This window comes from Mchenga conophoros, linkage group LG18 (genome assembly GCF_057382185.1).
Source record: "Mchenga conophoros isolate Kocher_MC1m ecotype Shallow Benthic linkage group LG18, M_conophoros_male_GT1.1, whole genome shotgun sequence".
In the NCBI taxonomy this organism is placed as follows: Eukaryota; Metazoa; Chordata; class Actinopteri; order Cichliformes; family Cichlidae; genus Mchenga; species Mchenga conophoros.
In genome coordinates, this window is record NC_140543.1 from 8144156 (window position 1) to 8165670 (window position 21515).

General features: G+C 38.9%; 1 protein-coding gene across 1 annotated transcript in view; it reads left to right on the forward strand.

The window, feature by feature from the left end:
- LOC146553139 (neuropilin-1a-like) overlaps positions 1-21515 on the forward strand; it is a 96383-nt gene that overhangs the window by 47744 nt on the left and 27124 nt on the right. The window contains exons 6-8 of the mRNA XM_085256110.1: positions 3408-3574; positions 18142-18297; positions 19341-19485. Coding sequence (XP_085112236.1) covers positions 3408-3574; positions 18142-18297; positions 19341-19485 — 468 coding nt within the window. The remainder of the gene's footprint in view (positions 1-3407; positions 3575-18141; positions 18298-19340; positions 19486-21515) is intronic.

A 21515-nucleotide genomic window follows, 5' to 3' on the forward strand; every position in this document is an offset into this window, starting at 1 on the left:
GAATAAAAATAAGTTTGATGAGACGGGAGCTGAGCTGAGATGGAAAGCAGAAAAATCGAGAGAACTGGAGAGCTGTTGAGGATAAGCTTGTGTTTCAGCTGTATGAGCGTGCTTTCTTATGGTCTAGTTGTAGTTTCAGAGCATTTTCTGGCAAGAGGATTCTTCTGGGGAAAGCTGAATTGGAGGATTTGGGCCTGAAAATTGTCAATTTAAAAATAAATAAATAAAAGATGATGAGCACAATATCCAGCTTTCTGCAGGCTTTAGGAGATGTCGCAAGCAAACTTTCTCCCTGGTTTATTTGTGGGACTTGGAATGATGTAGTGTGTTTGTGTCAGTCTGGCAGACCTTGTGTCTCCAGACAGCCCTCCCACACACACAGTCACACACACAAACACACATTTCTTTACGGCCACCCTCCCTCTTCCTTCCCCACACTCTCCTGCTGTTACAGAGTGGACACTCATGCCTAACAGATACAGATGTGCAGCTTAGATTAGATTAGATTAGATTAGATAGAACTTTATTAATCCCACATATATATATATATAAATACAGAGACAATATAAATAAAATATACGAAGGGGATAAATAGAATAAATAGGAATAAAAATAAAAATACAAGTGAATTGCACATTTCAAGTATTGAGTCTATTGCACTGTTGACTATTTACAAAAGTATTGCACAAAAGGTATTGCACAGTGAGGTGAAGAGGCACTACAGCTTAGTTGTTCCCCCCTCCTTTGTCCTCCTGTTTCCCCTCCCTCTCCCCTCCAGGGAGGAGTTAAACAGTCTGATGGCGTGTGGAACAAAGGAGTTTTTAAGTCTGTTAGTTCTTGTCTTTGGGAGAAGCAACCTGTCACTGAACAGACTCTTCTGGTTGTTTATGGCCGTGTGCAGAGGATGTCTGGCATTGTCCATAATGTCCATCAGTTTCTTTAATGTCCTTTTCTCTGCCACTGTCACCAGAGTGTCCAGCTTCATGCCGACCACAGAGCTAGCCCTCCTGATCAGTTTCTCCAGCCTGGATGAGTCCTTCTTTGCTGTGCTGCTCCCCCAGCACACCACAGCATAGAAAAGTACTCCAGCAACCACCGACTGGTAAAACATCCTCAGGAGCTTCCTGCAGATGTTAAAAGACTTTAAAAGACAGCAGCTTGACATTGTCCAAGCTGCTGTTTTTGGTCCATTTCGTAAGACCAGCGGATTGCAGAGCTCTCTAAACCCACCGAGGAGTGGATCATCCTTCTGATAAAGATTAAAACTGAAAGTCACAGAGTGTTAAAGCTGAACCAAACACAACAATAGCTGCAATAGCTGCCTGCTTGGGTTTGTATGCATTTATATCCGTTTGTAGCTGAGCACATATGCATAATAGCACCTCAACAAACATTTTATTATTGGAATTATTGTCAATTTACTTAACAAAACATGTATAATATTTTCTCTAACAAACATCAGAAAGCCAGAATTATTTTACTTTAACAATCATAGGTCACAAAGAAAAGCAGCAAATTATTTTAGAAGCTGAGAATAGCAAATATACTTGAAGAGAACATTTCCCATGTCTGCAATCACTCACTGCTCACTATAATGGACTATTTAGTTTCCTTTGAGTGCTTCTGAATGTATAATGAGTATGCTACACTTGACTATAAGCATCCCACAATATGTCTCTAAAGGCAGAGTACAAAAAAGTGGTTCCTAGACAAGCGTCGTATATCATCGTGCACAAATAGCAGGGAAAGCAGTGAATCACAACAAAACTACCGCATTTATTAATTAACAAAAAATCTGTTGGTATGAGGTGAATTTAAATTTTGTGTTAGTAAGTACGAATTTATTCATCGGAAAACGCCCAAATCTTCCCAACGACCTCACTATATGGTTATAAAGGGGTTTTGTTTTCATTGTTAAAGATGCATTTTGTAAGAATCTCTGCAAATTGCAACTAAAACTTTCACCACTAGAGGCAGCAACAGACACACAGTAGAAACAGAAGTGCCGTTATCTGCTTTTTTATCGTTAATAATTTTATTTTTTGCCCTGCCTCTATTTTTTCAGTTTTTTTTTTATTTGTTTTTGTCGCCATCTAAATAAAGGTCACTTTGACTCACTGCACTATCTTGTTGTACTGTAAACTAAACTAAACACTAGTGCTGTCAGAGTTAATCTCGTTAAAATGACGATAACGCCATAACTGCATTAACGCCGCAAATCTCCGTTAGCGAGTTGGCGCGGATCGCCCCATGCGTGCGGCTGGCAGGCGCTAACACGTTAACGAGCTAACTGTACTAATGCGTTGACACCATGCAGCCTCACGCACGGGGCGATCCGCGCCAACTCGCTAACGGAGATTTGCGGCGTTAATGCAGTTACGGCTTTAACATTATTTTAACGAGATTATTGCTGACAGCACTACTACAAACACATTCGTTTACAATAAGAACTTTTAATGAACATTGCTATACATGGCCCATGAAAAAATTAGATTCACAGCGATGGTAAAGTACACAGCAGAAAATCAAAATTTAGTTGCAGATGTAGATTAAAATGTGTTTATCGAAAATAGTAACGCCACCTGAATCCAGGTTTTAAAATGCAAGGATTTATTTAATCTGTAAAGTGATTTATAGTTAGATTTTGAGTTACTTTGGACCAGTTAGCAATATCATCTGCTTCTGTGCCATTTTCCACTATTTTGTTACATTTTTATAGCTTTTTTTGACATGCTGAAGCTTCCACAGATTCACAGTAACCCTCCGTGGCCTGGACTAAAGCAAAAACACATAGATTGTTCAGTCAGATAGATTTTTATATATTTTGCTGGCTCCATATGTCTGCACATGGAGTATAGCCTGTGAATGTGTGGATGCTGCATAGACATATCAAACCAGTGCAGCAGCTCTTTGTAATGACCTCTTACTGACTTCTCTGCAGGCAGCAGGAAGCTGGGACAGACTACTTCACATTGTCTGGGCGACACTCTAATCACACTCAGGCTCACTTGTTTTCCTGCCTGACACAAACTCAAACTTGAGTAGTTGTTTTTTTTCCAACTCAGATTTATAACTCTAACTTTCAGAGCCCGGTTCTGGAGTTTAATGAAAAATTCATCCATTAGTAATGACTGCATGCAAGAGCAAAATACCAAAAATTCAGTTCATCCAGCTAATGATGTGTGTAATAGACTTTTTAAACTCATATTATAGAAGCCGTTGGTATGATTTTGACAAACAAACATTTTCCCATCTAACCTGATGATAATTTATAGGCAAAAGAATTAATGCGTCTCTTGATTCACAACAGTAACTTGATGATTATTTTCTCGTTGGGGGTGTTTTGATGTATACCTGTGCTGTGGAGCTTTTTATCTGAAGGATTTCTGTCTTTTTCGTCTCGTCAGATTTTGCTTGTATGGAGCCACTGGGCATGGAGTCTGGAGAAATTTCCTCTGACCAGATCACCGCTTCCTCCCAGTATAACTCCAACTGGTCCCCTGAACGTTCCCGCCTTAACTACCAGGAAAATGGCTGGACACCCTCAGATGACAACATGCGGGAGTGGATACAGGTGAGTAAATTTGTCCTTATTTTTAACTGTCATTCATCATTCATTATCGTTATGGGTTAGAGTTACTCACGTCTATATCTTTAGATAATGTAGCGATAATTACTGCTATAATTCCACATTTGAAGGCTCAGAATAGGTTAGAGGGATTGAAATTATGTCACATTGGCTTAATTTTCAGAGTGTGATCTCAGACTGAAAGCATCCTTGTATCTCTGTGGAAAGAGAGTGTTCCTCAGTTTGAACTTCACTGTACCACTGAGACCATGCTCACATCTGGTCTGAATATTGTTCACTCATATGTACCACTTCTGTGTATTTTATGGGGACACTCGACAGTGAAAAAATAAACCAGTCTGCATTATTCATTGGAGCGTGCCTCTCCAGCACAGCTGACATCTCTTATTCATAGTGAAATCTGATAAACTAGCATCCAGCAATCCCTGAATGAAGGAGCAAAACATTCTTGTGTTGAAGTTTGGTTTTTTTGACCCTAAAGAAGATGGAACTGTTGGGTAAATTTGTTTGGTTCAATAGTTGATCAATTTGTTCATGCTTGTGGAACATTTGACATAAAATTAATATAAACTGGTGAGGAGAAACTATTAATGCTTAGTGTGTGGTTGTATTCTTAAAGATGATATGTAGATTGGTAAATGGACTGGTTCTTATAAAGCGCTTATCTACTCTGAGAGCTTAAAATGCTTTTAAACAACTTGCCTCAATCACCCATTTATACAAACACTTTTCTATGCTTTTCCTATCTAAGTGCTTTCTAACTAAAACTCAGCAACTTGGGGTTAGCTTCTTGCCCAAGGATATTTAGCATGCAGACTGGAGCAGACGGGGATCAAACCACCAAGCTTTCTGCTTTACCTCCTGAGCCACAGCCACCCCAGATTAAAGATTTATATACAACTAATGCTGTAGGATGGTTAATGGCAGTTATTTACCACGGTATAGTAGGTATTTTATGAAAATACCACAAAACTATGCTAACTTGTTGTGAAAATTAAGCTAGCAGCTACCCTGTAGCTACTATACTAAGCCTTTTAGTTGTTTTTTCCCCCCATATCATGAAAAAATATATATTATTATTTCTTACTTGTTTTGTTCTGCATATAAAATAATCTAAATTTTGATTCACCACCTGATATTTTTTCAGAGAGACAGTATTAAGGGTTAAAAATAGCTGCAGCTAGCTTATTACTTTACCTGTAGCTACCATTAGTTCTTTTGTGTTGCCTTCACTAAGAGACAGCCAAGTCAAAGCCTACTTTTTTTTAAACATATCAATATAAATGTAGGTACTATTTTTGTACGGAAAAATACAAAAACAAGGTGAGATGAGCCACAAATGTGTGAGTCCTCAGGACAAAAGTTGTTTTTCCCTTATTTTCTAAAGAAAAATGTGGTAAATCAAATTTAGGTTTTTAACTATGATTACAGGAACTAAAATCTAATTTATTTACATTCATATTAGAACCCATTAAAGTATCATACCCAACAGATGCTCAAATTAGTAAAACTCAAGGGACCTTTTTATAATTAGCAATTGCAAAACAAAACCAGCCTGTGAATTTCCTAATAAGGGTTGAACCAATAAAAACAAAATCTACTTCACATAAACAGTCCCAGTGCTGAGGTGCGGCCAGAGTCCAGCACTGTCCCATTGTCCGGGACAGGAACTTATAGAGGAAGACTCACAATGCCCCTCGCAATAAGAGCAGACCCTCACTTCCCTCCTGTGAGGCTTACAACAGGAAGCAGACAGGAAGACGGCCTCAGCGGTGGATTAGTATTAGTGGCCCTCTATTGTCTGTCTTGGGACTTGTTTTAGGTAGTGGCTCATTGCTGAGCCCTCTGAGATGTTAGGATATGAAGGACAGTGTTTTAATAGAGGTCAATGGGTAAATTAAGAAGAGGCTAAATTTAATTGAGCGTCACTTTAAATACTACATAAAATATGTAGTATTTAAAGGTTTGCCTTAAGAGATGTTAAATATTTATTTTTCCTGATGGTACCAATTACTTTGAAGGATGTTTCATTTAGTGACAAAGTAGAAAGATTCTTGGAAATGCACTGTTAATGAGTTAAAGCCCCTTTTATATGTTTCTTAGTTTTTGTAAGGTTTCCATCCATCCATCCATTTTCTTCTGCTAATCTGGGGCCGGGTTGCAGGAGCAACTATAAATGCATTGGCTTTCCCAGGCCAGCCGAGAGAGATAATTTCTCCAGCGTGTCCTGGGTCTGCCCCGGGGGTTCCTCCCTCACCTAGGACGCATCCTTGCCAGATGCCCGAACCACCTCATCTGGCTCCTTTCGATGCTCATTTCCGCTGCTTGTATCCACGATCTCGTTCTTTCGGTCACTACCCAAAACTTGCAACTATAGGTGAGGGTAGGGATGAAGATCTACCAGTATCTGATCGCTTTTTACACCACGAAGGACCGGTACAGTGCCTGCATCACTGCAGCCGCAGCACCAATCTGTCTGTCAATCTCCCGCTCCCTGAACAACACCCGTATATTTAAACACCTCCACTTGGTGGCGTAACTCATCCCTGACCCAGAGTGGGCACGCCACCCTTTCCTGCATGAGGATCATGGTCTCAGACTTGGAGGTGCTGATTCTCATTTGTGCCGCTTCACACTCGACTCGGAAACGCTCCACTGTTAGCTGACCTTTAAGGTTTATTATCATTAAGTGGGCACTTGGCATCATCTTGTTGGTCAGTCTTGCTGGAAAATCTCATTTATATTGTGTTACTTGAAAATGAACATAGAAACTTAGAAGATTTACTAAGAAATTATCTCTTTTTTCCATTGAGGAAAAAATTACCAGATTTAACTTGTTTTTGACTCTTAACTAAATACAATGAGCTCCCTTCACTAAAGTTTTAAATCACCAAAGAAGACTAGGTTGGCAACAGTTGTCACTTTAACCACATATGCACTGTGGCAGATCTACTAACATTATAGATGGAGGATAATATTCCTGCAGAGGAGAACTGGTTTGTTTCTGAGCCTCTGGGCAAAGTATTACAAGGCTGCCATCTGCACGGTGCAGATTACTTATTATACACACAGTGGACAGACAATGGCAGTGCAATTTGTTTATAAGTAATATGTATGTGTGGTGTATTGCTTAATTTATTTCCTTTGTTTTATTGCACACTCCTCTGTGCAGTTAGATGCTAATTTTAATATCTCAGAGAAGAAATTGGCAGTTGTTTAATGAATCATTTCTCTTTAAAGAGAACATGGTATGCTTCTGTCACATTTATGCTGCAACATTGGTGAAGTTGTATTAAGGTTTAAAAACTCTGTTTTAGACATCTTATTCAACTCTTGGCTCCGTATGATGTCTAGGGCTGCCACGATTAGTCGACTAGTCACGATTACGTCAAATATCAAAATTGTCGACGACTAATTTAATAGTCAACGCGTCATTTGAAGCTTTGTAAGATCCTGAAAGACGCAGGATTAAGTAGTAGGATTTAAGAGTGTAATAAAGGACTGAAGCAGAAGATTGCAGCAATGCATCTAACAAGGATGCTAGCTGCTGTTAAACACCAAAGAAGAAGAAGCAGTCTCCGGCATTGTAGCTGTGTCCAGCATTTGTAGGCCGATTACGTGACAGCGATGCAAGGCTGTCCAAATTCAAAGACTCCTCCAAATGCAGCTGAGAAATGTGTCCTCCTTTTCCCCAGATTTGAAGGATAGGTTGGGTGTATCCTTCGTGGCCCAACCTGTCCCAGAATTCATAGCGCGGCCCAGCCAATTCCAGTTTCCAACAATGGCGGCAGCTATTTAGTTTTAATATTATTCTTTCTGGGTCACAAAATAAACTTTTAAGATGTTTTCAGGCAAAAATGTAGCTGTGTAAACTTCAAATTGCTGCGCGATTTATCAAGACATCAAATATTTGCAAAAGTGATCTGACGTAAACATGATATATAAGTCACATAGATAACTTAAGAATGTTATTGAGAAAAATGTCACAGAGAGTTGATTTCCCTAATATGGTAATTACACAGCTCACTGAGAGTACAGAAGAACCTCCCACCAGATGTTCAAACCAAATGTTTACCAATACTAAACTGTGACTCATGCAAAGCTATTTCTGCATGGACTAACAATGAAAATGCATAAAGGTCGCTTTGATACGGGAAGTTTGCACAATTAATGCAGAACAAGCCTGAAGCGTCAGTTCAGGTGATGTTATACACGAGTGCAATTAATCAAATAATTATTAACTGACACACTGTGAAAATGGTGCTTAGCTTTCTTAGTAATGTAGGCTTTTTAGGCAGCATGGTGGCTTCAGGAGGTACTGCTGACAATCTGAGCCTAGAAAAATTCATGTCGCTCACTGTTATTGACACAAACACCCATCTGTGCAGCTGCAGTGCAGAGACACTGGCATTTTTCTTTTTCCCATCAATTAATCTGTAAAATCTGCAGGGTTTTTTTCTCGATAACAAAACACCTGGCTTGAATATGCCTTTTCAGCAACATTGCTTCTCCTGTGTTTCCATCTCAGAGCAGTTTGATTGTAGGTACTGCAGGAGGTGACGATACTCCTTGTGTCAGAAAGCTCTGAGAACTCTGAAAGCTACCAGGTCCAGTTTGGTGTGTGCAAGCAGCTTTCTGCACGTGTGTTCATCCGTTGCTCACATAAAGAAACATGAAGAAATGGCAGACCATCCCCCTGCCACGGTGATTTATAGCCTCCAAACCAATGCTGTTGCTCGCCCCTCTGACTCTGTGAGGTATTTGATTTTGTGAGGAGAATTTTCCCATTTTATTTGATTAAGTGTGGTGCGTGGCCAAGTCTGCACAGCATGGTTTGCCTTACGGCTTTCAATTCATCTTATTTGAAAAAAAGGAATTATGACTTAGTTAATTCTTGCATGCCTGCCTCCACCACTGCAAACACCTCTATTATTCATTTAAAGGCATTTATATTTTATTGATACTATTTTCAGGTTCCTATTCATAATGTGATCGGGGTGATGTTACCCGGTGGCGGTGTGGATGGCGACACACCATGAGCTCATTATCTAGCTGTATGATAAATATGTAATCATATTTTGCAGTGCCGCGTAGTGACCCATTTCATCAACATGCTGGATATTTGCAATTAAATGAGGCCCAACTCCTACAACCACATTTGCTCAAGAAGAAATACTGAAGTTTTACTTGTGCTGCAGTAAAATTAACCAAGCAGGAACTTTGCAGTCAAATGAGCTTTAAAAACAACTTTTAATAAAAAAAAAAATTATAAACTATGAGTCTGTACTCACAACTCATGGAAGTCCTCCAATCTCATCATGTAGGCCTTTGGCACTCTTTCAAAGTGGAAGCACACCAATATGTCTCCAACCACCATCAACAAATGAAGTGATAGCACTGGGTGGAGGAGCCCATCTACTGGCAAGATTTATAGATTTGATAACATTTGATAACTGCCATTTAATGGGCTGATAAGATTCTGCATATGTGCATATGGGGGACATTATGATCTGATTCACATGTTTTTAAATTAAATTTTAAATGAGGAAAATGCAGATAGATATCTACCTCTTACAGATAAATAACTAGTTTTGGTTTAAGCGATTAACGTTAAAATAGTTGGAAAGCAAACATTTTAATAACTGACTGTATTTATTTTAATTTCTGGAAAATATTTACAAAAAATCACTACTTGGGTAAGTTTAATTAGCTCTAAATTTACTATTTATTATGGTTGTTATAAATATTTTATTGTTTACACGTGTTTAAATTGGGCTCCACTAGTAGAGCGGAGCCACAGCACAATGGCACCAAAGTAATTTGTTGGATACTTGAGATTAAAAGGCACTATATATGTGCAGAGCATTAAATAATTAAAAGCTACAAACAATATGTTGAGCATATTAAGAACATGTACTCGAACATGTATTCGATACATTCCTAATTCTTATAATTACTACTTACTCTATTATTAATAGAAAAATTCCAAGGCAGTTATATTGAAGTCTGAAATAAGAATCATTCATAAATAAAACAAAAAGTTATTAATGGTAAATGGAAATTCTTGAGTCGTGTTGAATTTCCTTGCCATATGGGAAACATGGTTAGTAGGTGCATCTTTGCAATTGACCTGTTATTGAGGGCAGTGATGTAAACCCAGGAAAGGTTTCCTTCCCCTCCTGGCTTCAGGTATTTATAGAACCCCTGCTGTTTGTCTTCAGGATCTCTTTGACGCCACCAGGAAGAGCATCTGTAGAACTCATTTAGACATATCGCAAGTGAGGTGTGTTACTGAAACCGGGGCATTAGGGAAGCGGAAAGACAAAAGATCATCCACAGAATGTTAACGGGTCGGCCTATCCAGAGCAGACCTCTGGAGGAATGCCACAGTGAACTTCCAAACCTGGGAAATATCATTAACCGAGACAAATAATCAGTGCACGTCAGACTTGTTAACATAGAAATGTGTCCAAAAGTTGTGATGAACGAACTGAAGAGCCTTTGCACTGATTATAAATATAATTTCTCAATTAGTGAGAGAGGAGAGGTCGAAAAAAGGTGATGTTCTCATCAGTTATGTCAATCATTCATCAAAGAAAATAATGCCCCCAAACCATGTAGATCTAATTAGTCTGTTCATTAGCTCATTTTGACTGGAAACCCGAGGCTGCTAAAAAAAAAAAAGAAGAAGAAAAGATAGAAAAAAGACGTAGTTGGACAGTGAGAACAAAATATATTTCTTTTTAAGCAATGCCAAGTAGTCATGCTGTAATATGATTTTAAGGATCCCGTGGTTCTAAATGGCACTCAGCAGATGCATAATTGCATTCAAACAAAAAACATTTAAAAGTGACTTTTTTCCCCCCTCCAGCAACAATTAGGGCCATTAATGATTTTGCCATTTAATGATTTTAACACTGTAAAAGCAAGCCACATGCCACAGCTTTGCAAAGCATTATTTGCAGCATTAGTATAATTTAATAGTAGAATTTTAGCTGTTTGGACATCACTTCAAATTCACTTCCTCGCAGCATGAAAATCAATGAGCAGTTAATGAGAATTCGCTGTTATTTTATTATTTTAGAAGGAAACCCTGTAGTTCCAGAAATATATTTAAAATTAGAAACTAACAAAATAACTTAAGAAGTGGAATTGGACGTCAACAGATGCAGCTTTATTTCAACATTTGAATATAATGTGAATATAAAAGGCCATAATAAAATTCTTTGCAACTCCTTACCGTAAATACAGCATCAGTTTTGCACTGCTTTTTAAGTCATTCTGTATTCATATACTGGACCGTCTTCTCCGACTGTTCCAGGCAGCCCTTGATTTCCAATATTATCCATGTAGCATTAAGCTCAAAACAGGTAAGGATGTGCTACATGCTAAACAAGCTAGCATGTAGCTAAAGAAGCTACATGCTGTAGCTAAACAAGCTAGCATGTAGCTTGTTTAGTTACATGCTAAACAAGCATGTAGCTAATAAACGTGTTACTCATTGTTGTTTGATTTGACAAATAATCAGCCTAATAAAATATCAGCTGTATGGACAAAACCTTATGCTAAATATATGAAAATAAAATTAATATTTAAGTCGTTGTGTAGTTTTCCACATGTTCCAACCATCTAATTATCTTTTTTATCCATAAAAACAAACTGCAATCAGCTGCATCACCACAGGCCTCCACTTTCCTAAGTAAAAACTAAAAACTTCAGATGACAATGGAGAGGCTCAGTCTTTCTCTATCACTCTAAAAGCAGTATCCTGTTTTGGCAGGAAGTAACAGAGTTTCTGTTCAATCTCATTTAGCCACACTTCAGCTCGAGTTATGTCCCCTTCCTGCATTTTGTTCCCTTCATTAAAAAGCTCTAAGTGTGACCATTTTCTGTGGCATAAATGGTAGGCACTGCCAAGTGTTGAATAATTAGAAGATGGAAGAGCAATTACCCTCGGTCGCTTGATGGAGGAAGTCTGGAGAATGGAGTTATGGCCGACCGCTGCAGAAAACATGTAATGACAGCAATGGCTGGCCAAAGGATGGCTGTAAATGGTTTTCCTGAAACACTTTGTTTAATCTTAAGTAAACGGTCTCCCTTTTCTTTAAAAGCTCTTGTGTCAAATATTGTTTTCGCCACAGAAGAAACTTTAGCACTACAGGGAAATAGCAGTCCCTCCAACCCGTTGTTATACCCAAGATGTTTGGTCAGGACCCACAGACATCATATTTTAACATGCTGTAGCATCATTTTTGAACATGCATGGTCACCAGATGGAGTTCATTACGAGTCCCTCGGAGATACAGACTCAATGAGACCGCAGCCAAAAGTGGTCTGGCAGTGTTTTCACTGCAGGACATGAAGTCACTTGTAGTGTAGATAGAAGTTTACCTTTTAACATGTGATTAAAGTTGTGAAAGGGTGTACTTTAATTCAAACCATGTACTTTCATGGGCTTACGAAAGTCAAAACAAAAGTAAAATCCCAGACAGGATTCGGACTTTTGTCTTCTGGTTGGAGGCTGTGGGATTGTCCCGTCCACCACTCCAAAAACCAACTACTGCAAACTACTGTAGGTTCTGGTACTTCCTCCCTCACAGTGGAAATTGACACTAAAGGGGCACTTTTTGTGTAAAACTATGATGAAAAATGGCAACGTTTCCATAATATGATTAGTTGGGAATGAGAATATGTCGATTTCTCAAGTCAGGTTTTTACAAAACGTATTGATATCGATTATGTTACACTAGAATTAACATTAAAGTTACTCTAAAATGAATCCTTTTTTCCTATTTCTGAATCAGGTCTTTATCCTACACGCAGTATTCACGACTTACCTCCTCACCTCCCAGTGTACTGACTTCTGTTTTTATTACAAGACCAGCCTTTCTTAATTTAAGCCTTTATTTAATCAGAAAGTTTCTTGAGATTGAAATCTCCTTTCTACGGGATGCCTGGCCAAGAAACCATACCATTAACTGCAGGCTGCTGTGGCAAAATCTCAGATAGATTTCTCCGTATAGGAGTGTCCATTAAGTACAAAATCACAGCTCCAGAAACACAGAAATGACTGTGACACCTACTATTGATAGTTTAGCAGAAATTAATATTTTCAAAATCCTTTCAGCACTAGCAATTTTTTTAAACTTTATTAAAACAAATCTTCTTTTAGGATTATGCATTTCCTAATAATTTTAAATTGGTATCAGTTTTTCCATTTAATTAAGGGTGCCCTCTGACTTAACCTTCCCCGACTTGCTTCACTTCTTAAGTCAGAGCAGATCTGGTAGCTTGTTTGTGATTTCACAACAAAAACCTGCTGTGTAAATCTTCTCGGTCACATACAGTATGCATAGTGTATGTGGGTGAGACGTCTCGTGGGAATTTAGATGAGAACAGAGCTGGGAGCGCCGTCAAGTAATCCCGCAAAGTATCGTTTCCCAGGGGTCTCCCTGTCAGTTACACATCCCACAAAGACCTGCGGGAAGCTATTCTCTGCTCTTCTCCTTAAAAGGAAACAGTGGGAGAAGTCAAATCCTGACTTCTGGGGTCTTCCCATGTACAATATCACAGCTGCAGTGTCTCTATGGTAATATAATTACACACCATATATTATAGCCATCCCACATATAGCTTAGAGTGTATTTTGGTATGCAACTGATAATTTAGAAACTCAACAAACAAGCGACTGAGTTTAAGAGGAATTAAATGGAAGCCCCATAGAAAGTCTTTATTACACATTTAAATCGTTTCCAAACTTTGGAGAAACTCGATGTGACGAACACGAATCTGTGTGTTGGTGAAATAAGAAATCTTAATTTAAGATAAGCGTTAGTGTGGACATTTATAGACCACTGTGAGGCTTTCTGTTATCACTGCTGCTCTCTTTGATGATAACTATCACTTCTTAATCTCCTTTTTTATCGTTTCCTTTTTCAGCACTTTGAACAGCCGTGTTTCTGGACGCTGCTGTGCTGCATTGAGATTAAAAAAAAAAACTTCTGCCATCTGAAAAATTATTTTTATCTGTTTTTTTAGCCCTTAGATCATAATTTCGTGAAAGAAACTTGGGGGAAACGTATTGCCAGGAGATCCGTTTTGATCGAGTAAAATGTGTGGTTGAAAAAAGATGATCGCTTCTGAGATTCTTGCTAATAATTTGAGAAATCTGCATATAGCTGTCCTACTGTCTGTTTAGGTCGACAAATGCTTATCTGATCCTCTTCGAACTCGTTGGACATGTTGCTCTGTATCGTTGCGAGCACGGTGCTGAATCTGAAGTTGTCTGGATGAGCTGTTTTTATGTTTTACTTTGTTCTGTGTGGCCAGTGTTGCCCCTACAGCAGGTGTCGTGAATCTGACGTAGCCACTTTTATTTTTTATATGTCAAAGCTTTAAGTGATTCTTTCTATTCTCCAGCTGCAAAAAAATGTGTAACCTTTAAACCACATTTAATTTAAATCTACATCCTACTAGGGCTGCTCGATTATGGCAAAAATGATAATCACGATTATTTTCACTGAAATTGAGATCACGATTATTTGACGATATTTATTTAACCCTTTAAGACCTACCATAGAACCAAGTCCACCAGAGCTTATATTATTATTTTTTTTTACATGCTGTAGTGCCATTTGTGGGAGCATTTCAAGTTGCTATACATCAATACAACTGTTATAGCCCATATTTTAATAATATGTATGCATTAAGTCCATAGTAATTACATAAATTGCAAAAAAGTGCAATAAACTACAAAAAAAATTGAAAATCGCTTTTGTTTTGTTTACATATATTTCTACTTGGAGAAATTTAAGAGGCTTATCCCTCAAAACTTTAAATACAATAAAGTTGCAAAAAAATAGTTTCCCACCACAGGAAATTTATTTTGAGTGTCTTCATAGTTTTATTTTGGAGATACACCAATTTTTATATACTGCAGGAAAAACAAAAAACAATCCTATGATGCAAATTTGCAAAAAAAACAGCATGTGCATCATTTCACTGTGGGAAGTGTTACGAACAGCTGATAGGAACGGCAAAGCGTGTTTCTGGAATATTATGTTTTTGTTCCTGCAAGCGCTTTTTATGCAATTTTTGCAAAGCTATATGTGGAACGAAACCGTGACCGAGGACAAGCTGATGGCATAAGATGTAAGTACAACTCCTCCGGTTTCATATGCAAAACAAATTATTGCGCTAGCTTACACGGTTCAGGTTCTACAGGGATTTAAAAATAGTTACGCTGCTCTGACCGGCTTTAAAGGGTTAACAATGACTTTAAAAAAATAATGTAAAATGGTGTGCAACACCACTGAAGTTTTTTTTTTTTTTAAACTCTCTTTTCAACCAACGGCAGTCACTCTCCTCTCCAAATAACTTCTGCTTAGCTTTCCGAGCTTCCCTCGGGCCCTCTTAATCAGCGGTCTCCAACCTTTTTTGCGCCACGGACCGGTTTATGCCCGACAATATTTTCACAGACGGCCTTTAAGGTGTCGCGGATAAATGAGGGAGGGGCTAATAATCGGCTCAGTCATTTTTAATGATCGTTGAAAGCCCAGATCGTAATCGTGATTAAAATTCGATTAACTGAGCAGCCCTACATCCTACCCTACATTTATCGCCAAGCGCCTTATCTCTCAATTTAGCTATTCCCTGAGAAAGCTACAACCCCAGGTCTGCACACTCTGTGCAGCCACATTTGAACAGACCAATCACACGCATGCATTCAGTGAGCGTTTCTTCATGAGTCCTCTTGTCAAAACTATCCGGTTGTTCAGTGATGACGCGACGAATCCTACTTCCGGGTCTAAAATAGTCTGCGTTTAATATGGCTTTTGTGTTGTTAACATGTTTAATGTCATGTATTTTCTTCTATTTGATCTCAAAAAGCTCCTAAAACAGTCAGTGATCCCTGTTGACCTCCCTCGGCTTTTATTACCGCTAATCATTTATTGAAGCTCAGTTTTTAAAACCTTAGGAAGTAACTACAGCACAGCCCATGCAGCAGTATATGAATGACTAACCTCGTATTGTGGATGGATTATCTCAGTTGTTCTCCTGGCTGAAGTTTGGTCCTTTTACAGCATCCTGCCATGCGATTACATTTGTTCCTGACCACCGAGAACACTCACGATAACTTTTATCGAGTGGAAAAAAAGTTAGCTTGTTTATATTATGCTAACATAGCTGTGTCGCTAGCGGTCACGTAGCACATCATTATATACCAGCTAGCCCAACTTCAGTAACCCTACAAACGTCACTGCTGTTTAGTTTTCTGTCTTCATTTATGCTGGAAGTGATAGCAGAGCTGTACGTTTTAATTTGTTTCCAAAACCCCGCAGTCAGGACATGCTATATTGTATTTAGATAGAAGCTAGCGAGCTAACTTCCTGCTAACTTCTAACTCCGTTAAATGTCATAAATTCCGTTTTCATGGATCCCTGGATGTTAAACTCAATTGTTACACCTGGTAGAGCAGAACGCTGATCATTTTATTAAAGATGAAAGACTTTAGACAGTTTTTCAACTCTCAGTAATGCCATAGTGATCGTTTGATATATGGAGCTGCAGCGGAGTTTAGACCCAGACACGGCTAGTGACGTCAGACTGAACAACTGGATAAACTTAATGACTGCATGCACGTTAAGGACATCTGTACATCATAGTTACAATCTCTCAGAACAGACTCTGTACTAGTTAAAAGGAAAAATTGAGTTACTCAATATTATGTTCCCATTTGGGGGATTTTCAAGCATAATTGAATCATTTTCATTTCACATTCTTTTCTGTTTTTAGGATTTCTGGGAAGTTTGTCGTTGTTTGCTATACTGGATAATTTAACTCAGACACATGACAGTAAGCTTAGTCAGTCTAGCCTCAGAGTCAATCTGAGAAAGCCCCAGACACATCATGCTTTTTTTAAACTGCTACTGCAAATCGCCTTGTTGTCGGCCAAGGTCTCAGTTTTTAAGAATTCAAGTGTCAGAAAAGGGGAATTTAGATCAAGGTGGCTCAAGAACTTTACTGTTAACAACAAGACAGCTCCCAAAAAGAAAGTGTTTTAGCTAACTCCTTATATTTCCTGACTGGTCTTTATTTTGCTATTTAGTCCAAACAACATCTTCAGCACCTATTGTAGTAGGTTTGAGTAATACAGCGGTTTACTGTTAATTCCCTTCGAGCTGACATGCCCCTCAGCCCGCCCGTGGTCGAGTTACATATTTATTCTTTGCTTTCAGTTGTTGGTTTAACACAATCTCTTAAAACCAACCCCGCATGTCACACACTAGTTAGTAGTAATGCAGACTGACGACCATAAAAGTAGTCATGAGCTCCTACAAACACACACTGTCAGGCGTGCGGACAGTTTTAGACGTAAATCGTGTATCATGCTAAATTACTTCGTGGGGAAATTTTACATTGTTGTTAATGAGAAAGCTCTGACATGCGTCTAACAGTCAAATTCAATCAAACAATAAATGAAAGAAACGTCAAAGTCTGAAGTCACTTCTGGGATTAATAGCTAAAACGAGAGATGATTTCAGCCATCGATGCCTCCTCTCACTGTCTTTAAGTGAGTATTCATTACTTATAACACTTGCCAGCATTTTACTCATAGAAACAAGTGGCAGCTTAATGTTTCTGTAAACTCTTTCTCATTAGGTTATGTGTCTGAGTTTACAAATGGGGTGGCATATCTCTCCAGCATCCTCCTCTGATTTTTCACCGTCTAGTTAATGATGAATCACAGTGTTATTAATGAGGTCTGAGTCCTTGTTTCCCATATGCCTCAAGTAAAACAGAGCAAGACACTGTAGCCTATCCAGTCAGTGCTGCTTTCATATTATGTCCTTATTGTATATTTTCTACAAGATACAAGAACTAACCTGCAGAATTCTGCAAAAACAAGTTGCTTTATTTCACTACAGGCACATTTTGACACTTTAAGTTGTTCCCAAAGAAACACAATCTTATGCTTGAGTGCACTGGGGTTAAATCGGGCCTCAAAACTCAGAACTTTTGAATCTACAGGCTTTCATTTCCTTGCTTAAGTGCTCTTTGACAGTAATTGTTGTTCAGTGGAAAAGCATCTGCTGTTGGATTTTCTGTCACAAATCCACTCTTTTAATCGCCGCTCCGAAAATATTTTTGTCTCTGATGTCCCCCACGGCTTTCACCCACACACTTTTTACTTTTACTCTTCTAACAGTTTGTACAATACTTCTAAAACGATTTCATTTTTAGCTAATTTTGATTTTTACCCATTTCAACAACCTTAATGCATTTACATTTCCACTGTTTATGTACTGTATTCACATGTTTTTTTCACCTTTACTGATTGCTTTTTATTACTGTTTATCCATCACATAAGTAACAGTTTAAAATTTTTAGGCAAATCTTCTTCAAACCCAACTCTTAATGGTCTCATATTTCTCATTATCAGCCACAGATTATACATAAAGACAGTCTGGGGTTTCGGCATGTTGGAATGTTGTAATTTCCACTTGGTTACAGTTGTAGAATTCAGTCGTTGGACTTTGTTGTCTCTACAGGTGGACTTGGGGTTCCTACGATTCGTCAAAGCCATCGGGACGCAGGGTGCCATCTCAAAAGAAACCAAGAAGCACTACTACGTTCGCACATACAAAGTGGACCTGAGCTCCAACGGAGAGGACTGGGTCGCCGTGAAGGACGGCTCAAAGCAGAAGGTAATGATGAGTCACTTATTCTCTTACAATGATCATCTACCTAATGCTGACAAGTAATGAAGGACCCTGCATTCTAATCAATGAGGTAAATGGCTGAATCAATGTTTTCCAAGGCTACAGCAGCTGGCTGCATGCCTAAACTAAAGTGTGCACTGAAGGTCTGCTTTGCATCCCACTTCTTTTAACACGTTTAGAATTCATTTATTCTGGCACTGGAAGTTGTTGGTGCAGAAATAAACTTCTAGGGACTGAATTTAGGCAACATACTGACAAACACTGTGTAACACGAAGCTTCAAAAGAAAGTCTCGTCTACTCTACGCTAAATCTGCATCACGCTGAACATTCGTGGTTTATTGTTTCAGGTGTTATTTGTTGTTTTTCCCAAATTCTAATTACTGTGATAGTACAGTATCATCCAAAGTCATGCAAAAACACACTGAAAGCTCAGTTCTTAAAGGTCTGCATAACCACAAGGCCGCAGCTCAGGCAGTTGTACCAGTAGTATCAATACAGTTTGCTGTAGTCATGTGTTACGAATAAATAATTTTCAATAAGGCAGCTGTGGTGTTACTGTAGTAGCAGCTGTATTATTGGGAAGAACACTCATTTCTATTGTCGATCGTGGAGATGCTAGCAGCCAGAGCAGAAGCTTTATTTGCACTTTTGGTGGGAGTAGCAAACACTTACAGTGTTACAGTGCATAGCTGTACTGATTAGCAGCGACTGTGATGAATAGCAGTAAACATTCCTGCCAGCGCTGCTGTTTTGCCCAGGTTTTCTCCTTCTATTTAAAGACCATCCCCTGCGCCCTCACGCTTTAATCTTTCTCCCGGCAAAATCACCTAATTTAGGAGTAACTGTGATGCATGCATACATAACATTTGTGCATTTCTTTAACGTTACCTGAGTTCCAAAGTCATGTATGGAAGCCAGTCTGGAAACAGTCCACACAGTTTTAAACCCATCAGTCACTGCGGCGGCCCGACTGAAGTGGGTAAATATGAGTAAAGTAACAGATGCTCTCCTGTGCCTGTATTTTTAGATCTTTCTGGGGAACGACAACCCCACAGATGAAGTTCACAGCCATCTTCCCAAACCCACTCTGGCTCGCTACATTCGTATCCGCCCTATGTCCTGGGAGCAAGGCATCTGTATGCGCTTCGAGATCTACGGCTGCAGAACATCAGGTACACAAACTCATACATACTGATGTGGGACCTCACTCCCAGCTTCAACTCCTGATGTATAGATTTATGTTCCACAGCTACTCCGCCGCATACCGTTAGTGCTGAAGTCCGTGTTTTTACATATTCCATTCATACATTTTCTTCTTAATTAACTTTCCCTGTCCCCTCGGGGATTAATGAAGTTTAATGTAATCATTTTTCCCCCCTTATCTAACATATACATATGCAGCGTATGCATCTGCTAATACTCACTGGATTGCTTTTTTCCCTATTTTCTAATATAGTAAGCCAAACAGACTGTATATACAGAAATTTCCAGCTCACTTTACCATCTCCATAATTTTTCTCCATGCTCAGTAATCTCTTGCAAATATTCTGCATTTTTCCCCAAACACAAAAAGAAAGATTTATCATTTATTAAATGTTTTATGAAATTTTAATTAAGAAAAATGTTCAGTTCTTTCCTGTTTTTATAGACCATTCGTGCTCTTCTCCAAACCTGAGCTGAAATTTTTAACATAGCCTCTCTTTAAAAGATGGATAGAGCCCCGCAGCCTTGTTTCAGAGCTAGAATGTGCTAGAAAATTAGTAAATTTTAAGCTTTTGAAAATCCACCAGGGTAAAGTTGTGATGAAGGTGGTGATTACAGGCTGTAATCATGAGTGTTTTCTGCTGTAAAGTTAGCGTTTTATGATGCGAGTTTTACTCATAGTCTAACTCGAGTGACCGTTAGAGGAACTGCACTAATTGGCAAAAACAAAAAGCCACTGATCTCTTAAAGAAATGACTAACATTTCACCAGCTCGTCAGTTCTTTTTTCTTCCTTTTACTTTTTCCTCACTTTTGTTCATCATGAATCAAACTAACATCTTTTCGCTTTGTGGATGAGAAACCCCCGCCGCTCTCTGTTGATTTAAAATAATCACTGCTTCCAAAGCGAGCGCAAACTCCCACAGAAGGATGCCGTTATTCATTACAGTGGAGCAGAGGAAAATCATGGTGCCTCATTACTCATCCCCTAACATTACATAAACCTCAGTCCTTGAAGTGCTACAAACAACTCTCAGTAGGAGGGCCTCATGAATTGGATATCAGGCTCTTACTCATTGGAGAACTGGATATAGAGTGCCGGACAGGTGATTCGGGAGATATAGTGACGCAGTTTGGAGAGTATATATGTGTGCTGTATGCAGGTAATGCACTTGAAGCAGAGCCATCATTTACTTCAGAGCACAAAAGTTTTTATCTACATTTTCGCAATTTAAAGAAGTGATAAAAACATGAATGCACGTTATCGTTTGCTGTCCCTGGGAGGACATTTGGTTCTTATAAGCTCAGCAACATCAAAACGCACACTGGCAGCCCTGTAGGAGGTTTCCATAAAGGAGTCTGAATAGCTTTATACTTTCACACTGTGCAAGAATTTACATCCCCAAGAGCTGTTGTTGTTGTTAAACGGCAGATACAACTGTGGGAGCATTTGTCAAATGCAAATATCATGACTGTTTGGGCCCGGATATTAGCTCTAGCTTGTTGTGGATAATGGATTTAACTTAGCCTTGCAATGACTAGACCATGCTGTGCAAGTATTATTAAGAGTTCACATTCCAGGCAAGCTTATCCAGTCATTATCCCAGAATATTTTCCAATACTTAAACACTGTAATGAAAATGGAAGCGTTCGAAAAAGCAGCCTGGCCCGGTTGTTGAACAGATTGTACTGTATCCTCAAGGTCGCAGGTTTTTCACACACGTCGATGAGTCTGTCAGCATCATGATGCCCGTGAGGCGAGACTTTAAACCTCCAACATGTTGCTAAGATTCTGCTGCGAGCCGCCTCTTGACCTCTGATGATGTGAGGCAGATTTGTAGTTGTAAACTTTTCTCTCCTTCTTCATTTGAATCAGAGATCCGTCCGGTTTTGCTTAATGAGGCACATTTGTCATTTTGGTTTATATAAATCATTTTTAAAACTCAACTTGACTTCACTGCAATAGGAGTGAAACTTTCCAAGCCTTCTATGTGCTGAAA